We start from the raw sequence: 20,500 nt of genomic DNA, 5'->3' as shown, positions 1-20,500 counted from the left end.
GCAAAGGACAGGAGGACAGGGTGAGGCAAAGGGGCAGGGGGAGACAGGAGGAGAGGGTGAGGCAAAGGGGCAGGGGGAGACAGGAGGACAGGGTGAGGCAAAGGGGCAGGGGGAGACAGGAGGACAGGGTGAGGCAAAGGGGCAGGGGGAGACAGGAGGAGAGGGTGAGGTAAAGGGGCAGGGGGAGACAGGAGGAGAGGGTGAGGCAAAGTGGCTGATAGGAGAAGAGGGCGAGGCAAAGGGGCAGATAGGAGAAGAGGGTGAGGCAAAGGGGTAGATAGGAGAAGAGGGTGAGGCAAAGGGGCAGGGGGAGACAGGAGGAGAGGGTGAGGCAAAGGGGCAGGGGGAGACAGGAGGAGAGGGTGAGGCAAAGGGGCAGATAGGAGAAGAGGGTGAGGCAAAGGGGCAGATAGGAGAAGAGGGTGAGGCAAAGGGGCAGATAGGAGAAGAGGGTGAGGCAAAGGGGCAGGGGGAGACAGGAGAGGGTGAGGCAAAGGGGCAGATAGGAGAAGAGGGTGAGGCAAAGGGGCAGGGGGAGACAGGAGAGGGTGAGGCAAAGGGGCAGATAGGAGAAGAGGGCGAGGCAAAGGGGCAGGGAGAGACAGGAGGACAGGGTGAGGCAAGGGGAGACAGGAGGAGAGGGTGAACCTCCCTCTGCAGCAGTTCCTTCCCTCTCCCTCCCCCTTTCAATGCCTTTATGGCGGGTGACCTGTTCTTCTTCGCCTTGCTGCTTGATTCAGAGGGCCAGCTGACTTTGTGTGACGGTCTGCTCTGCTGCCAACTGCAATACCAACGGTCCACACAGGGTGGCAATACGGAGCTCTATTTTTTATTTATTTAACTAGGCAAGTCAGTTAAAGAACAAATTCTTATTTTCAATGACGGCCTGGGAACAGTGGGTTTACTGCCTGTTCAGGGGCAGAACGGCAGATTTGTACCTTGTCTGCTCAGGGGTTTGAACTGGCAACCTTCCGGTTACTAGTCCAACACTCTAACCACTAGGCTACCCTGCCACCCCCTCTATGCTCTTGGGGTGTTCGCTGGCAGTCACACGTTTGCGGGACACTTCACCTTGCAGGTAGGGAGAAACATTTACATTACATGCATGCATTACAACCAGGGTTAGGGTGAATTCCATTTAAAATTCAGGAAGTACACTCAAATGTACATTCCAAATCTCTTTAATTGCTTCTTAATGAGGAAATGTAGAATTGGAATTTTGTTTACTTTCTGAATTGAAATTGACCCCAACCCTGATTACAACTTACATTTAGAACTGGTAGGGATCCTGTGTTTATGTATACATGCAATGTTTTTTACATTTTATTCTACAGCTGTGATCTTACATTTACATTTAAGTAATTTAGCAGATGTTCTTATCCAGAGCGACTTACAGGAGCAATTAGGGTTAAGTGCCTTGCTCAAGGGCACATCGACAGATTGGCTCATGGCATTAATGATTAACTCCTCCCCCTCCAGGTGTGTGCGTTGGTCCAGTGCTCGGGGTCAGAGGTCAGCTCCTGTGGAAAGGGAGTGGAGGAGGCAGAGTCTAGACTGGACTTCCGGTTGGAGGGGAAGTTCGGAACACGTTACGTTTACCCATCGTTGCTAGGTAGTGGCATGGTTGTAGATGGACCCGACCGGATCGAGAAGACCACAGATGGTCGAGTGACTATGGAACACTCAGGGATGTCCGTCGGACTGGTGACTGCATGTCTCTACGGCAGGGTGTACGACCAGGACTAGGGTGCGTGTGTGTGTGAGTCTGCGAGAGAGAAAATAAAGTAAATCAATGTTCTCCAACCTCTTTTTTCTCTAGGAGACAGAACACATCTCCTTCCTGAGCGGTAGGACGGTTGCGTGGTCCCCATGGTGTTTATACTTGTGTATTATTGTTTGTACAGATGAACGTGGTACCTTCAGGCGTTTGGAAATTGCTCCCAAGGATGAACCAGACTTGTGGAGGTCAAATTTATTTTATGTGATTTCTTCTGATTTTCCCATGATTTCAAGCAGAGGCACTGAGTTTGAAGGTAGGCCTTGAAATACATCCACAGGTACACCTCCGATTGACTCAAATGATGTCAATTAGCCAATCAGAAGCTTCTAAAGCCATGACATCATTTTCTGGAATTTCCAAGCTGTTTCAAGGCAGTCAACTTAGTGTATGTAAACTTCTGACACACTGGAAATGTGATACAGTGAATTATAAGTGAAATGTCTGTAAACAATTGTTGAAAAAATGACTTGTGTCATGCACAAAGTAGACGTCCAAACAGACTTGCCAAAACTACAGTTTGTTAACAAGGAATTTGTGGAGTGGTTGAAAAACAAGTTTTAATGACTCCAACCTAAGTGTATGTAAACTTCTAACTTCAAATGTAGTTGAATCCATCATGACCGTTCCCTATAATATAGTTGAATCCATCATGACCGTTCCCTATAATATAGTTGAATCCATCATGACCGTTCCCTATAATATAGTTGAATCCATCATGACCGTTCCCTATAATATAGTTGAATCCATCATGACCGTTCCCTATAATATAGTTGAATCCATCATGACTGTTCCCTATAATATAGTTGAATCCATCATGACTGTTCCCTATAACATAGTTGAATCCATCATGACCGTTCCCTATAATATAGTTGAATCCATCATGACCGTTCCCTATAATATAGTTGAATACATAATGCCACCTAGTGCTCTACATGACACCCTTGGTCCTGAAGTGTGCACTACTAAAAGCATTGGCTTGGTTTAGGCATTTCCTTACAAATTGTTGAAGGAAAGTGAACAGGTGCACACAAGGAGAGATTAGGACACACCCTCTATTCCATACGTAGTGCATACATGTGCTTCATCTATTCCCACCATCATTTAGAGAACTCAAAATAATCAACCATTGTTTTATTCGTTATCAGTCATTAAGAACATTGCACCAAATGTAGTCTTTAGACTTCTCTCCCCCGGGAAAGGCAACATTTCACACATGCACACGTTTCCTTTCACAGGTAGTGTAGAAACATTCAGGGTGTGAAGTGTTAAGACTGACGGTACCTTAGTGACTGAGGCCTTACTAACTCCTCTCCTGGAGGAATCGACTCTATGAATCAGACAGTAATGAATCAGACAGTAGTAACTCTAGTATTATAACTCTTCTGTGAGATTCAGTGACTCGATTCAGTATTGACGCCGCATTAGGTGAACAGTGATAAGTTCTGTCTCTGTTTGTCCATTATAATAAATGAAACTTAACTAGAATAAAACTAGTCTGGGTACTAGTCTGTTTAGCCATCATTCCACTCCTGTCATGCTAAACAGCTTTGGTATATGAATAAAATAATACAAGTAGTGGAATATTCACTAAACACACTGGTGCCCAGGCTAGAACAGACTGGTACCCAGGCTAGAAGAAAACCCCTAAAGGAAGAGATCTGAAGATACAGAAATTAGAGATGTAAAGTCTGTTGGTCCATTTGGCTAGGATTGTCCCTCTGCTCTCCATACGTACAGCCCCAGCCCTTTCATTGTCAAAGGGCAGATGTTTGGTAGCAAGAACCAATCCTAGAGGACTGGAGCTACCCACCCTTACCACCCAGTCCAGAAGATGACAGTCCTCATTTTACTTTAGTATTAAACCTCTTCTTGGGAAGGGACGAGAGGACAGAAAGTAGTGGAGTGAGTGGTTCAGAGAGTGGAGTCCTAAAATCCTGCCAAAGAGGAGGTGGTATATCCAAGGTAGGCGTGTCTTCAGTAGGTCTCAGAATCAGAGTCGTTAAACTCGTTATCGTCGTCGGGGGAAACGCAGAGTAGGCGGTCCTGCCTGCAGTAGGAGGTGTGGTCAGTCCTTAGAGGGGGAGGGGACTCAAATGCTACTCCTTTTGATTGGTGATTGGAGTAGTGATTGACAGATTGAAGCGTTGCCATCGTGACACGAGGGGAAGCAGGAAGCGTTGCTATGGAGACCAGGGGAGAGGCGGGCAGCATGGAGTTAAGAATGAGAGCGAGACAGTCGGCTACATCTCTGTTAGGTGCACAGGACAGGGCTGGAGTATAACCTAGGGGGGAGAGAGAGAGAGAGAAAGAGGGTGTGTGTGAATGTGTGTGCAGGGCAGGCCCCCCATTAGGCAGCAGATTGACGAGGGCGTCATTTTCCAAGGTAAACTGACCAATACACACCTACAACAACATAACACCACATATAATTCTGCCCCTAAACAATGAAAACTTCCCATCCAGTGGGATATGGGCTATTAAAGGGAGTGCTGATGCAGGGCCATGATAATCAGTACCCACTTTGCCAAAGGCAGGGGCGCAAAATATGTATCTTGCCCATGCCCATCGAGTCTCCTCATGGTGCAGGAGACTCTGCGCCAACAATGCTCTGTCAATGTCATCTAATATATCATGCAGGCTAGTCCAGCGTTTCCCAAACCTCTCCTCGGCCCCCCGGACGTTTCACATTTTTGTTTTAACCCTAAACTGGCACACCGGATTCAATTAGTCAAAGGCTTGATGATTAGTTGAATAAATTAAATCAGGTTTTCCAGTTAAAAATGTGAAATGTCTGGAGTGGCCTGAAGAGAGGGTTGGGAGACCCAGTGGCCTTTTCTGGAGCCTACAGGCAGACCAAACGTATGACAATGTCACGAGAAACTTTTTAGGCCTACATATGTGTGTTTCCAAATCAATAGCTAATCATGATAATTAGCGATTTCAAGTTTTTAGCTCTATTCATCAATTTCTAAGCTGACCATGGCTGAGAAGAAAATAAACTGCATTTTCCAATATAATGCGATGCTTGATAAAGTTGGAACAGTTTCCTTTCGATAATAAAGTTTTGTTTCTCAAAATCATTGTCACATGGTTAATAATACAATGAATAAAAATACAAATCTAAAATTCCACTAATGCGAGATCACCAGCCATATGTATGGACATTGATACACCGTGAGCTATTGGCAGCTAAAGAAATGAGCACATGGAACTCAGATTGCAACAGTGCTGTAGGCCTATAACTTTCATTGCCAACTAAGTAAAAATACATAAAGCTGACAAATAAAAACATTAATAAATATCCTGATGAAAATGCAGGTTCTTTCAAATCGCATTCAACTCTCTACTCTGCCTGTCTGCCTCCCTTTCTATCGGTCTTGATTTGAGCATTTGCTAGTAAAGTGCAACATTGTATAGAATCAAATCAACTGGGTCTGTCCCAAAGGGGTCACTATAGCGAACTTGCAACAACTAGCTGGGCACTAAGAGTTTCTTGTGCTAGTGAGCTTGGGACGGACACAGCTGTTTTTGGGCAAAGGAAAAGTTCAGGTATTTTATGATGTTTCCACTGTATATGTGGGATCTGTATATGTGGGATATGTGACATTTAGCTCTTTCATACGGAGGCTTGGTGATTATCGAGGGGGAGAGTGTTGGACATTTTTTTTGTATATATTGGAGACCGATTTTCATGCAAATATGCTCAAATTTACGTAGGCAAAAGAAATTAGCGCATTTTCCCACCACAGAATAATTTCCATCAAATTGACTTGTTGCGGATAAAAGACTGACCGTGCACATACCTTTTGCTGTTAAATTCCCATGTACCGAATAAAACATTAGAAAGTTAAATGGATTTCCATCACATTTTTGACTCTACTGATGGTTTACTCACAAAGCATGTTGTGTTATGTACAGTGTGCCCACTCTGGTATTGGCACGTGCGCACTAGCCAACAGCTCACGGTCACAGTGTGGGTATATCCTACATGATGAGATTAGAACCAGTGCGGGTACATCCTACATGATGAGATTAGACACAGTGCGGGTATATCCTACATGATGAGATTAGACACAGTGCGGGTACATCCTGCATGATGAGATTAGACATAGTGCGGACATAGTGCGGGTACATCCTACATGATGAGATCCATAGTGCGGGCATGATGAGATTAGACACAGTGTGGGTATATCCTACATGATGAGATTAGACATAGTGCGGGTACATCCTACATGATGAGATTAGACACAGTGTGGGTATATCCTACATGATGAGATTAGACACAGTGCATGATGAGATTAGGTACATCCTGCATGATGAGATTAGACATAGTGCGGGTACATCCTACATGATGAGATTAGACATGATGAGATTAGACGGGTACATGATGAGATCCTGCATGATGAGATTAGACATGATGAGATTAGACACAGTGCGGGTACATCCTACATGATGAGATTAGACATAGTGCGGGTACATCCTGCATGATGAGATTAGACATAGTGCGGGTACATCCTACATGATGAGATTAGACACAGTGCGGGTACATCCTACATGATGAGATTAGACACAGTGCGGGTACATCCTACATGATGAGATTAGACATAGTGCGGGTACATCCTGCATGATGAGATTAGACATAGTGCGGGTACATGATGAGATTATTATAGACAAAAGAGCTAAATTATTTTTATTTGTCAAATGGGAGCCAAGCAATGCAAAAAAAAATGCATCTATGATCATGTCAACAGAATAAGACCCTTAATATTTATTGGAAAGGAGGGTCAAACTCATCACCTTGCACTTTCACCAGCCTATGTGGGAGGACCACACAACCTGTCATCGCGTGACTCCAAGTTTACATCGATATGATGGGTTATTATAGCAATATTTGTGCCGATATTTCTCACATAATTCATTTTACCGACACAAAAAGATCCCACCTTGTCGAGGGCATTTTGTTTTGTCGACATTTGCAAAGTTTACTGATATATTTTCTGTTTCCATCGGGCCGGTCATGTTATTTCTTTTATTCAAGATGTACTTTACGGACATAAAAAGGTTGGCTGGAAACATGATTTGTGAGGAACTATTATTGTTCACAATGGATAAGAATAAAAAGGCTTGACTTACTGTGGTGGTGATTTACAGCTGCAATATGTCACTTTTTGGGCAACCACCAAATTTACATAAAGGTGAGTTATAGATCTGTCATTCGTCACTGAAAGCAAGTCTAAGAAGCGGTAGATATTTTCTGTGTGCGCTATTTCTATGCTTCCCATTCTTAAATTTAGTTTTTGCATCTAACTTTCAGTTTTCTACACCAGCTTCAAACAGCTGAAAATACTTATTTTTGGTTATGAAAAACATATTTCACAGCAGTTTAGCTGGTACAATGATTCTTGTTTTGTCACAAACAGAAATTAGGCAAACTATTTGAATTTGAACAACAAGGAAACAGCAGAGAATTTCTGCATAGTGCAGCTTTAAGACTAAAGATCTGACATCCCCAAATGGGCACTTTCCTGCAGCAGGCCAGGTAGGGTTCAGAAAACGTGGGACATCAAATAAACTGGGACAGCTTCATCTGAATCTGATGTTTATTTCTTGTTCTGAAAATCAAAACTATTGTTACTAAGCCCTTGCAGAGAAATCACATTATTTCATTGGTGTGACAGAGGGTGGCAGAGCAATCTTCAAACAGGGAGCTTACCCTCAAAGCACATAGATCAGTGACATAGCCTTTTTCCTTGTTTCGATGTTAAAGCTACAAAACTGTCATAAATAATCCACTGTGTAAAAATTGTGATGTATGTGCATTCTATGTACTGATGCATCAATATAAAATAAATTGCCAGTCTAATGTTTATATTTTGTAAATTTCTGAAATCCTCAAGATGTTTCCTAATCACACAAAATGGAATTATCATTGGGGTACAATTAGGACTGTCCCAGTTTATCTAACCTGCTGTCCTAGTTTATCAAATGCAAACTGAAAATATGGTTTTGGTTCAGCGTACACAAATGGGTGTGTCATGCAGTCTGTAAATATGATAAACATTTGTCATTTTTGTGTGATTAGGAAACATCTTGAGGATTTCAGAAATGTATCACGTGTTGGGCTAATATGTTAGATAGATGTTAAAACAGATTACAGGAGAGGGAAATGCAAAAAGTGTCCCACGTATTCCCAATTCCCCCCCTATTATGCGTGCTCAGGCATACACAATCATTTTTCAGGAGACAGGTGAGTACATTCTGGAGAGACTCACCTATATCTTCGCTACACACCCCTCCCTTTCCTCGTATCAACATTTCACATTTTCATGAAAGAAATTATATTTCAGATCCTTGTCACCAACAGCTGCAACTCAATCAGCTAGGTCTATTGCCACGCAAGCTGCCCAAATTTGCGGCCTTCCCAACTAGGCATAGGCTCTCCCGCTGGTGATTTGAAACAATACACAGCAATTTTGTTAAAGAAGCTAATGATCATCATGCTCTCTGGTGAAGTATTTTATTTATTTATGCATAGACAAGTAATTATATCATTTTGGCAAATGTATAAAAATGTACTTTAGGGGAAGTTTAGCAGTAGCTGATTTTCAGAGTTTGAACAGCAAAAATTATTAGTCTTAAGTCTTTGTCACGTATCAGGACTATAAAGCCAATGCAACTGCATGTTTTACAAATGGTAAGCTACCACGGATGGGCATTCATAAATGTGCATTGCGGGCCGACACTGAAGGCCAGGGTTCCCCAACTGACGGTCCGGGGCCGAATTTGACCCGCGGGTGATTTTATTTGGCCTCCCAAGTTTTCTGAGCATTTTTTATTTTGGAAATCTGTTCCAAAGTATAACACATAAGAGAAAGATATGTGATCATTAACACATGTAAGCAAAGTGTCACCCTCCCAGCGGACTACGATGGGACGGCTGCCCGCTGCCAGGGTTTCCTGTTGCAGTTGGAGTTATACCCGGGAACCTTCCACCCGGCTCCTTCAAGCCGTGAGAGGGTGTCCGCCCTCGTCTCATGCCTCTCGGGGAAAGCCCTGGAGTGGGCCAATGCCGTGTGGGTGGAAGGAGATGCGGTACTGCACCACTTTGAGGAGTTCACCCGTAGTATCTGGGCAGTCTTCAACCACCCACCCGAGGGCAGAGCGGCGGGTGAACGTCTTTTCCACCTGCGGCAGGGGACAAGAAGCGCACAGGAGTTCGCTTTGGACTTTCAGACCCTGGCCTCCGGAGCGGGATGGAACGACAGGGCCCTGATCGACCACTATCGCTGCAGTTTGCGCGAGGATGTCCGTCGAGAGTTGGCCTGCAGGGACACCACCCTCACCTTCGACCAGCTGGTGGACCTGCCCATTCGGCTGGATAACCTGCTGGCTACACGCGGACGTCCAGATCGGGGTCTGTTGGTTCCATCCCCCAGCACCACCGCTCCGATGCCCATGGAGTGCCGCGCTAAGGGTGCTGCGCTAAGAGTGCTGCGCTAAGGGAGACCGGAGGAGGTTCCGTCTCGTGCACCATCTGTGGCCGCAGAGGTCACAATGCAGGTCGGTGCCAGGTAGGTTCCTCTGGGGGTCGAGGCAGCAGGCAGGGCACTCTGGCGTCACCCCAGGTGAGAAGGCACCCTCTGTTGCACACATGTTTTTGTTCGTTAGTTTTCCCCACATTCCCAGCATAAAGCTCTCGTCGATTCAGGCGCGGCTGGGGATTTTATTGACAGATCATTGCCCATAGTTTAGGGATACCCATCGTTCCTGTGGATATGCCCTTCCCAGTTCACGCCTTAGATAGTCGACCATTAGGGTCAGGGTTGATTAGGGAGGCCACCGCTCCTCTGGGCATGGTGACGCAGGGGGGGTCACACGGATAGAATCAGTCTCTTTCTCATTGACTCTCCCATGGTGTTAGGCCTACCCTGGTTAGCTTGTCATAACCCCACTGTTCCATGGCAACGGAGGGCTCTCACGGGGTGGTTGTGAGAGTCCTCAGGGAGGTGTTTAGGGGTTTCTGTAGGTGCTACTACGGTGGAAAGTCCAGACCAGGTCTCCACCATTCGCATTTCACCCGAATATGCCGATTTGGCTCTTGTCTTCTCCAAAAAGAAGACGACTCAATTACCACCCCATCGACGGGGGGGATTTGTGCGATAAATCTCCTGGTAGACGCTGCACTTCCCAGGAGTCACGTGTATCTTCGGTCATAAGCGGAGACGGTGGCTATGGAAACATATGTCTCCGAATCCCTGCATCAGGGGTACATTCGGTCCTCCATTTCCCCCGCCTCCGAGTTTATTTTTTGTGAAGAAAGAGGTTAAGCCCGTTAATTGACTATTGAGACCTAAACCAGATCACTGTGAGGTACAGTTACCCGCTATCTCTTATCACCACGGCGATTGAGTCAATGCACGGGGCGCGCTTCTTCACCAAACTAGATCTCAGGAGCGCTTACAACATGGTGCGTATCCGGGAGGGAGACGAGCGGAAGACAGCGTTCGGTACGGCCTCAGAGTACCTCGTCATGCCATACAGGTTGATGAATGCTCCATCAGTCTTCAGAGCCTTTGTAGACAAGATTTTCAGGGACCTGCACGGGCAGGGTGTAGTGGTGTATATTGATCACATTCTGATATACTCCGCTACACGCGCCGAGCATGTGTCCCTGGTGCGCAAGGTGCTTGGTCGACTGGAGCATGACCTGTATGCTGAGAAATGTCTGTTCTTCAAACAGTGGGTACCACATTTCCAGCCCATGGGTGGAGATGGAGAGTGACCACATCTCAGCTGTGCGTAATTGGCAGACTCTCACCCCAGTAAAGGCGGTTTCTAGGGCTTGTCAATTACTACCGGAGGTTTATCCAGGGTTTTGGTCAGGTAGCGTCTCCCATTGCCTCACTGCTGAAGGGGGGACCGGTATGTTTGCAGTGGTCGGCTGAGGCGGACAGGGCCTTTGGTCACCTGAGGGCTTTGTCTCGGCGCGTCTGGTTTTGTACCCAAGTTGTTATTTCTTGACGCCGTTGGTTTTGCATTAAACTGCTCCGGCTATTACCTAGTTCTGCTCTCCTGCGTCTGACTTCCCTGCTACCAGTTACACACCCCTTACACATGGTTTGAAATTGTGTCTAATAAAATCTGTTTGGGCTTCTGCGGTCAATTTACAGTTTACAAATAAATCGTAATTATGGGCCGCGGCTGAATCTAGTTGATGAACCCTTCTGTAGGCTATAGCCTAGGCTACCATTCTACTCTGCAGGGATAAGAGGAGGGTTGCAATTTTTTGGTGTCTCACCTTTCGCAGCATACTGGCCAGGACCGGGCCTGTGTATGCTTGCGTGTCAGTATGTGTGCTTGTAGAGTTTGAGGGTGTGTGTGTGACAGTATTATGATACTGACCGTTCTCATCCACCGCTAGAACACTGGCTCCTTTCCCCAGCAGCTCCTGAACTACTACGGTCAGACCATTCCTAGCTGCTACATGGAGGGGCCTGAGGCCGCGAGAGAGAGAGGAGAAAGAGGGAGAGACAGACACACACCTGCAGAGTGAAGTCATACTAGCCTAAAAACATGCTAACTAATAACACTGTATGTTGGGTTGTGGTGTGTTCAATTTCCGAAAATCATTTGGGGTACGTACGTCTGTAGAGAAGTGTTGGTGCAGTTGATAAAGTTTCTGTCTGATATCTTCTCTAGTATCAACAATGCACTGGTCTCATGGCCCTGATGGTGAGAGAGAGAGGGATAGAGAGAGGGTAAAACATTTAACAAACAGTAATTTGATTAACCATATATGGTGCATGTGTGAGTATTACCTTGCTACAGGCCAGATGAAGAGCTGTGTTCTTGTTAGTATCCTGTAGTGTGAGGTCTGCCTTAGCACTGCTCACCAACACCTCTATATGAGAGAGAGAGACACCAGAATAGGTAAGGTGTGAGATAGGTAGTAGGGAAGGAGAGGAGAAGCGTGTGTGTACTGACCCACAGCGTTGGTCTGTCCGTTGTGCGCTGCCATCATCAGTGGCGTGGTCCGTGTGTGTGTGTCGGAGGTGTTCGCCTGAGCTCCGTGACTCAACAACAAGGACACACACTCCACGTGGTCTGAGAATGCTGCCGCGTGGAGGGGAGACCTACAAAGGGTGACAGCAGTCACTGTTACACACACTACCTCACGTTCTGTGAGTCTGTGTAGGGGCCGACCTCCCAACACGCCCCCAAAAAAACTCAGTCGGGTCTCGACTTAGAGGGGCTCGTGCCCATAGGCTCTGACATCCAGGGGGCCCACATTGATTTTATTTACTCTAACTAAGATATCATATTAACATGGTCATGGCAAAATTCATGGCAACATTTGGAAAATTGCAGGAAATTTGCTTTAAACTGCAAAAATGTCTCAACCCTGGCAAAATGTGTAGTTTCATGCAATTAACTATAAAACTGCTAAATTTTCTCTGCCCCATTGCAAAATTAGTAGAATTGCATGAAATTTGTTCAATCTTCTCTGCGCCCCATGTTAAAACAACAAGAGGGGGGGGGGGGCACTAATATGTTTTGCCCGTTAGGTACATTTCACTTAGGGCCCCCAAAAGAGTAGGGCTGTGTATGTGTGTGTGTTTAATAATTTGTGTGTAATTAAAACACTACTGGACAGTTTATTAGGTACACCATCCTATTCACAAAAATGGATCGCTCCTACAGACAGTGAGTCACATGGCCTTGGCTTACTATAATAAAGCAGGCAGACAGGCATCCAGTTACTGTTTGATTGAACGTTAGAATTGGGCAAAACAAGTGACTGAAGCGACTTTGAGCGTGGTATGACCGGTGCTAGGCACACCGGATCCAGTACCTCAGAAACAGCCGCCCTCCTAGGCTTTTCATGTACGACAGTGTCTATCGTTTACAGAGAAGAGTGCAACAAACAAAAAACATCCAGTCAGCGACAGTCCTGTGGGTGAAAACAGCTCGTTGATGAGAGAGGTCGAAGGAAAATGGCAAGAATCATGCAAGCTAACAGGCGGGCCACAAACTGACAAATAACAGTGCAGTTCAACAGTGGTGTGCTGAACGGCATCTCGGAACAAACAATTTGTCGATCCTTGTCACAGATGGGCTGTTGCAGCAGACGACCACACTGGGTTCCACTCCTATCAGCTAAAAACAAAAAGAAGCAACTTCAGTTGGCACACAATCACCAACACTGGACAATTGAGGACTGGAAAAACATTGCCTGGTCCGGCGAATCCCGGTCCCTGTTGCGTCACGCTGATGGCAAAGTTAGGATTTGTCCATGGACCCATCCTGCCTAATACAGGCTGGTGGCGGTGGTGTAATGGTGTGGGGAATGTTTTCCTGGCACACGTTAGGTCCCTTGATACCAATAACTGAGCAAGGAAAGTTTCCGACAACTTGTAGAATCCATGCCCGAAGAAGTCAGACTGTTCTGGGGGCAAAGGTGGGTCCGAGCCAGTATTAGATGGGCGTACCTAATAAACGGTCCATTGAGTGTATATATGCGTGTAATAATGTGTCTCACCTGCCCTTGGTGTCTGTAGTGTTGACTATAGCAGAACCCAGAGAGTTGATCAACATCTCAGCGACTCCCTCGTTGTCATTCATACTGAAACAAGCAGAGAGGAAACACTTTCTTTCTCCTTTGGGGGTAGATCATCTTTAAAATTGCAGGTAGATTGAGGCTTCTATCAATGTCATTGTCTGCATCATTTCCAATCACACTTTTACACTCATTTAATATTTTACTTACATCCCGATGTAACACAAATGACACCTTTTTAGTGATCATATATTTATTTAGGTGGTCATAGACATACTAGGACCTGTGAATCTAAGCACACGAGTGACTGACTGGGTTCGAACCCTCAATACTGTGTTAGCACCCTGCGCTTAAGCCTAGGCATTAGTTGTGAGAGTTGAGGCTTACACGGCACAGTGCAGAGGGCTGAAGTGGTTTCCCTGTGTCTTCTTGAACACTTCCTGTTCCAACAACAACTCTACACACCCATCATAACCTGGAGCGAGAGAGACAGAGAAACAGTCAAAAGTATATCACCGTATTGTCTACATATAATTCTAGTTTATCATTCATTCAGATCAGTTAACCAACATTAATCTGATGATTCTCTAACGCTGTGTGTACATGTGTTTACCATTGTAGCAGGCCCAGTGCAGCGGTGTGTATCCGTGGTTGTCGGTAAGAAGTGTGTGAGTGTGCAAGGCATTAGCAGCCTGAAGTAGTGCTCCCAGCACCCCGGTGTGTCCGCAAGCTGCTGCCAGGTGTAGTGGAGAGCGCCCTGCCCGGTCACATACACACACACTCGCCCCACGCTGCAACAACGCCTCAACACACTCCTCATGACCCGACACCGCCTAAAGAAACAAAACAGATCATTAAAAGTGTGTGTTCTTGTGTCTGTGAGTTTGTATGTGTGGTGTGTACGGTGTACAGTGCATTCAGAAATTATTCTGTTTTTCACTTTGTCATTATGGGGTAGTGTGTAGATTGATATGGGGGAAAAAACGATTTAATCCATTTTAGAATGAGGCTGTAACATAACTAAATGTGGAAAACATCAAGGGGTCTGAATAATTTACAAATGCACTGTATGTGTATATGGTGTATGTGTTTTTTCGTTTGTGCTTGTGTGTATGGTGTATGTGAATATATAGTGTGTGTGTGTGACTGTATAGGGACTAGGGAGTTTGTGTGTCTCACCCCGCGGTGTAGTGCAGTCCTGCCCCAGTGGTCTTTAGCCTCTACGTCAGCTCCTCTACTCAGTAGAGAATACACACTCTCTGTGTGTCCGCTCAGTACCGCCAGCATCAGAGGGGTCCTACACACACAATCAATATATTTACCAATCACTCAATCAATCCATCATTGATTAATCAGGCAAATCTAAAAGTAGCTAGCTCACACAGTCAATACATTAGTCTCTCACACACACTTACTGTCCGTTGGCGTCTTGTACATCTACAGAGTTGTGTGTGTCTGTGTTGTTGATGAGAAGACGGAGACAGTCAGAGTGGCCGTTCATTGCTGCAGGAGGAGACACACTCAGGGTTAGGGAAAAAGATGGGTATGCAATGTGTGTGTGTGTAGTCATTGTGCGCCTGCTGGCTCTCATATACATATAATACCCGCAACATGTAAGGCTGTCCTCTTCAGCGTGTAATCCTTGGTGTGTGTGTGAGCTCCGTGGTGCAGTAAAAGTGACACACACTCCTGGTGGCCCCTGGAGCAGGCTAGGGAGAGCGGGGTCCGGCCCTCAGGGGTCCGAATGTCCACCTCCAACAGACCAGCAGCCAACACCTCCAACACGCCACAGTGACCATGGTACGCCTGGAGAACACACACCAATCAATACAAATCTATATATTTATCACCGTGACCATGGTACGCCTGGGGAACACACACCAATCAATACAAATCTATATATTAATCACAGTGCTTCCCAAATTTCCTTGCATTGTGCCCCACGTAAAGCATTTCGGTTTTTCTATTAACCTACAGACTAACTGGCAGCGGAGTGTGTGTGTGACTCACCGCGAGGTGAAGGGGGCTGATGAGGGCGTGGTTATCAGAGTCACTCAGGATGTCTGTACCAGATGTCTCCATCAGCTGAGCGAGAGAGAGAGAGAGAGAATGCCTTCAGTATTATTCTCTAAAAAGCTAGAACATTAGAACAAGCAGCAGAGGGTACTCCTCTCCCGTGTCATCAGACCACTAATGTTGTCCAGCTACTTACCACATCTAGAGGAGTCTCCCTGGATATCTGAAAAACAAGAAGACAGAATGTCAAACCCAGTCACTACTTGTAGTGGGAAGTAGGTAATGGTGTCCGGGTAGGTCATGTACGAGCAGGATGTACTAACCAGTTCAAGGCAGAGTGTGTGTCCGTATGCCGATGCATAGTGGACTGGGTTGTAGCCCTGTCGGTCTCTGATCCCCGGGTTGGCATCGCTCCTCAAAAGGTACTCTACACACCTGACACACATACACACACACAGAGGGTCAGACAGGACAGACAAGACAGACAGGACAGACAGGACAGACTACTACTACTAACTTTCCCTCTGTGCCAGCAGCAGCGTAGTGTAGAGGAGAACAGCCCCTCTCATCCAGCTCGTTGACTCCAGCACCAGACCCCACCAGGGCAAACACACACTGAGATTTACTGTTACAACAGGCATAGTGAAGAGGAGTCCTAGAGAGAAGAGTTTTACTGTCACAACAGGCATGGAGTCCATTTGCTTTTGTTTAAGGAATGTTTTGCAACAGAATCGACATAATGAATACACCCCTGGAGAGAAGAGGAAGAACAATACTTCATCTTCTTTGCATAGAACGGAAAAATGTCTTTATGCAGGCATGTACACACACAAACACACAAAGGCTGAACGTAAAGCTGAACCACTGACCTTCCAAACCTGTCCTTTCTGTTGAAATCTGCTCCTGTATTCAACAGCAGATTCAAACACTCCAGGTTCCTGATGGAGAGAGGGAGACCGAGAGAGAAAGAGAGAGAAAATGAATTGTACAGTAGAACATTGGATAGAACAACTAACTGCAGAAAGGACTTAAAAATCCAAGAGCAAAGGACAGAGAGACACGCAAAAGGGGAGGGTTTAAAGAGCTGTTGTTTCACCCTCCTGCAGCTGCAGCATGTAGACATGTCCTTCCAAAGTGGTCAGGAGTGTCTATGTGGAAGTCTGAGGAGAGCAGTTTCCTGCAGCAGTCAGAGAAGCCACTGAGAGCTGCCAGATGGAGGGGGAACATGCCATGGACGCCACGCCTGTAACAAACAACACGTCAGCGGTGCTTAGCCAGGTGTGTGTCACAGTGATAGTCTCCAACTCCGTCTAGTGAGTGAGTGTAGACTTAGCGGTGTTGTCTCCATGTGTGATAAGTCTGTCTGTGTGTATACACACAGTACCAATCAAACGTTTGGACACGCCTACTCATTCAAGGGTTTTTCTTTATTTGTACTATTTTCTACATGGTAGAATAATAGCGAAGACATCAAAACTATGAAATAACACATGGAATCAAGTAGTAACCCAAAAAAAGTGTTAAACAAATCAAAATATATTTTATATTTGAGATTCTTCAAAGTAGCCACCCTTTGCCTTGATGACAACTTTGTCACCTGGAATGCATTTAAATTAACATTTGCGCCTTGTTAAAAGTTCATTTGTGGAATTTCTTTCCTTCTTAATGCATTTGAGCCAATCAGTTGTGTTATGACAAGGTAGGGGTGGTATACACAAGCCAGCCCTATTTGGTAAAAGACCAAGTCCATTTTATGGCAAGAACATCCCAAATAAGCAAAGAGAAATGACAGTCAATCATTACGTTAAGACATGAAGGTCAGTCAATAAGGAACATTTCAAGAACTTTTGAAGTTTATTCAAGTGCAGTCGCAAAAACCATCAAGCACTATGATTTAACTGGCTATCATGGGGACCGTCTCAGGAAAGAAAGACCCATCGTTAACTGTAAGTTCTTTAGAGTTACCAGCCTCAGAACGTGTACCCCAAATAAATGCTTGAAAGAGTTCAAGTAACAGACACATCTCAACATCAACTGTTCAAAGGAGACTGTGTGAATCAGACCTTCATGGTTGAATTGCTGCAAAGAAACCACTACTAAAGGACACCAATAAGAAGAAGAGACTTGCTTGAGCCAAGAAACATAACCAATGGACATTAGACCGGTGGAAATCTGTTCTTTGGTTTGATGAGTCCAAATTTGAGATTTTTGGTTCCAACCGCCGTGTCTTTGTGAGACGCAGAGTAGGTGAACGGATGATCTCCGCATGTGTGGTTCCCACCATGAAGCATAGAGGAGGTGATGTGATGGTGCTTTGCTGGTGATACTGTCTGTGATTTATTTAGAATTCAAGGCACACTTAATCAGCATGGTTACCACAGCATTCTGCAGCGATATGCCATCCAATCTGGTTTGCACTTAGTGGAACTATGATTTGTTTTTCAACAGGACAATGACTCAACACACCTCCAGGCGGTGTAAGGGATATTTGACCAAGAAGGAGAGCGATGGAGTGCTGCATTAGATGACCTGGCTTCCACTATCACCCAACCTCAACCCAATTGAGATGGTTTGGGATGAGTTGGACTGCAGAGTGAAGGAAAAGCAGCCAACAAGTGCTCAGTATATGTGGGAACTCCTTCAAGACTGTTGGAAAAGCATTCCAGGTATAGCTGGTTGAGAGAATGCCAAGAGTGTGCAAAGTTGTCATCAAGGCAGAGGGTGGCTAATATATTTTGATTTGTTAAACAGTTTTTTGGTTACTACATGATTCCATATGTGTGTTTCATAGTTTTGATGTCTTCACTATTATTTTACAATGTAGAAAATAGTAAAAAATAAAAACCCTGGAATGAGTAGGTGTGTCCGAACTTTTGACTGGTTTTGTATATATACACTACCGTTCAAACGTTTGGGGTCACAGAAATGTCCTTGTTTTTGAAAGAAAACCAAAATGTTTTGTAAATTGAAATAACATGAAATTGATCAGAAATACAGTGTAGACATTGTTAATGTTGTAAATGACTATTGTAGCTGGTAACAGCTGATTTTTAATGGAATATCTACATAGGTGTACAGAGGCCCATTATCAGCAACCTTCACTCCTGTGTTCCAATGGCACGTTGTGTTAGCTAATCCAAGTTTATCATCTTAAAAGGCTAATTGATCATTAGAAAACCCTTTTGGAATTATGTTAGCACAGCTAAAAACTGTTGTTCTGATTAAAGAAGCAATAAAACTGGCCTTCTTTAGACTAGTTGAGTATCTGGAGCATCAGCATTTATGGGTTCGATTACAGGCTCAAAATGGCCAGAAACAAAGACTTTCTTCTGAAACTTGTCAGTCTATTCTTGTTCTGAGAAATGAAGGCTATTCCATGTGAGAAATTGCCAAGAAACTGAAGATCTCATACAACGCTGTGTACTACTCCCTACACAGAACAGCACAACCTGGCTCTAACCAGAATAGAAAGTGGGAGGCAAGTTCAGCCGTTTCCAGCTACAATAGTCATTTCCAGCATTAACAATGTCTACACTGTATTTCTCTCATCAATTTGATGTTATTTTTATGGACAAAAAAATGAGCTTATACTTTCAAAAACAAGGACATTTCTAAGTGACCCCAAACTTCTGTACGGTAGTGTGTATCTATCTATCTATCTATCTATCTATCTATCAATATACAGTGCATTCGGAAAGTATTCAGACCCCTTACCTTTTTACGTTACAGCGTTATTCTAAAATGGATTACATTTTTTTTCTCAAACTACACACATAATGACAAAGCAAAAACAGGTTTTTAGAAATGTTTGCAAATGTATTAAAAATAAAAAACAGAAATGCCTTATTTACATAAGTATTCAGACCCTTTGCTATGAGACTCAAAATTGACCTCAGGTGCATCCGGTTTCCATTGATCATCCTTCAGATGTTTCTACAACTTGATTGGAGTCCACCTGCGGTAAATTCAATTGATTGGATTTGGAAAGGCATACACCTGTCTATATAAGGTCCCACAGTTGACAGTGCATTTCAGAGCTAAATCCAAGCCATGAGGTCAAAGGAATTGTCCGTAGAGCTCTGAGACAGGATTGTGTCGAGGCACCAAAAAGAAAAGGCACCAAAAAAATATCTGCAGCTTTGAAGGTCCCCAAGAACAGTGGCCTCCATCATTCTTAAGTATAAGAAGTTGGGAACCACTAAGACTCTTTCTAGAGCTGGACTGAGCAATCGGGGGAAGAAGGGCCTTGGTCAGGGAGGTGACCAAGAACCTGATGGTCACTCTGACAGAGCTCCAGAGTCACTCTGTGGAGATGGGAGAACCTTCCAGAAGGACAACCATCTCTGCAGCACTCCACCAATCTGGCCTTTAAAGTAGAGTGGCCAGACTGAAACCACTCCTCAGTAAAAAAGGCACATGACAGCCCTCTTGGAGTTTGCCAAAATGTGCCGAAAGGACTCGAAGACCACGAGAAACAAGATTATCTGGTCTGATGAAACTAAGATTGAACTCTTTGGCCTGAATGCCAAGCGTCTAGAGGAAACCTGGCACCATCCCTACAGTGAAGCATGGTGGTGGCAGCATCATGTGTGGGATGTTCTTCAGCAGCAGGGACTGGGAGACTAGTCAGGATGAAGGGAAAGATGAACGGATCAAAGTACAGAGAGATCCTTCATGAAAACTTGCTCCAGAGCCCTCAGGACCTCAGACTAGGGCGAAGGTTCACCTTTCAACAGGACAACGACCCTATGCACACAGCCAAGACAATGCAGGAGTGGCTTCAGGACAAGTCTCCAAATGTCCCTTGAGTGGCCCAGCCAGCGCCCGGACTTGAATTTGATCGAACATCTCTGACCTGAAAATAGCTGTGCAGCGACGCTCCCCATCCAACCTGACAGAGCTTGAGAGGATCTGCAGAGAGGAATGGGAGAAACTCCCCAAATACAGGTGTGCCAAGCTTGTAGCGTCATACCCGCGAAGACTCGAGGCTGTAATCTCTATCAAAGGTACTTCTAAAATGTATTGAGTAAAGGTTCTGAATACTTACGTAAATGGTGATATCATTTTTTTTGTTATTTGCTGAAATGTCTAAAAACCTGTTTTTGCATTGTCATTGTGGGGTATTGTGTGTAGATTGATGAGGGAAA

General features: G+C 44.9%; 2 protein-coding genes across 3 annotated transcripts in view; one reads left to right on the top strand and one right to left on the bottom strand.

The window, feature by feature from the left end:
• The window catches only part of LOC112264467 (biotinidase), a 16,359-nt gene extending 14,601 nt beyond the window's left edge, over positions 1-1,758 (top strand). The window contains exon 6 of the mRNA XM_042295349.1: positions 1,480-1,758. Within this exon, the coding sequence (XP_042151283.1) occupies positions 1,480-1,746 (267 nt within the window). The 3' untranslated portion in view covers positions 1,747-1,758. The remainder of the gene's footprint in view (positions 1-1,479) is intronic.
• Positions 1,759-2,320: 562 nt separating this feature from the next.
• The window catches only part of LOC112264466 (serine/threonine-protein phosphatase 6 regulatory ankyrin repeat subunit A-like), a 55,274-nt gene continuing 37,094 nt past the window's right edge, over positions 2,321-20,500 (bottom strand). For both annotated transcript variants that reach the window (XM_042295346.1, XM_042295345.1), the window contains exons 12-28: positions 16,450-16,596; positions 16,223-16,291; positions 15,871-16,008; positions 15,677-15,788; positions 15,550-15,576; positions 15,348-15,422; positions 14,942-15,143; positions 14,753-14,840; positions 14,517-14,634; positions 13,951-14,170; positions 13,725-13,812; positions 13,320-13,403; positions 11,765-11,913; positions 11,599-11,681; positions 11,424-11,506; positions 11,183-11,274; positions 2,321-4,062 (exon numbers count right to left, since the gene is read on the bottom strand). In XM_042295346.1, the coding sequence (XP_042151280.1) occupies positions 3,755-4,062; positions 11,183-11,274; positions 11,424-11,506; positions 11,599-11,681; positions 11,765-11,913; positions 13,320-13,403; positions 13,725-13,812; positions 13,951-14,170; positions 14,517-14,634; positions 14,753-14,840; positions 14,942-15,143; positions 15,348-15,422; positions 15,550-15,576; positions 15,677-15,788; positions 15,871-16,008; positions 16,223-16,291; positions 16,450-16,596 (2,083 nt within the window). In that variant the 3' untranslated portion in view covers positions 2,321-3,754. The remainder of the gene's footprint in view (positions 4,063-11,182; positions 11,275-11,423; positions 11,507-11,598; positions 11,682-11,764; positions 11,914-13,319; positions 13,404-13,724; positions 13,813-13,950; positions 14,171-14,516; positions 14,635-14,752; positions 14,841-14,941; positions 15,144-15,347; positions 15,423-15,549; positions 15,577-15,676; positions 15,789-15,870; positions 16,009-16,222; positions 16,292-16,449; positions 16,597-20,500) is intronic.

The sequence above is a fragment of the Oncorhynchus tshawytscha genome, linkage group LG13 (genome assembly GCF_018296145.1).
Source record: "Oncorhynchus tshawytscha isolate Ot180627B linkage group LG13, Otsh_v2.0, whole genome shotgun sequence".
NCBI classification, from domain to species: domain Eukaryota; kingdom Metazoa; phylum Chordata; class Actinopteri; order Salmoniformes; family Salmonidae; genus Oncorhynchus; species Oncorhynchus tshawytscha.
Note: the sequence above shows the minus strand (reverse complement) of the source record. Positions and strands in the feature narration are given on the sequence as shown.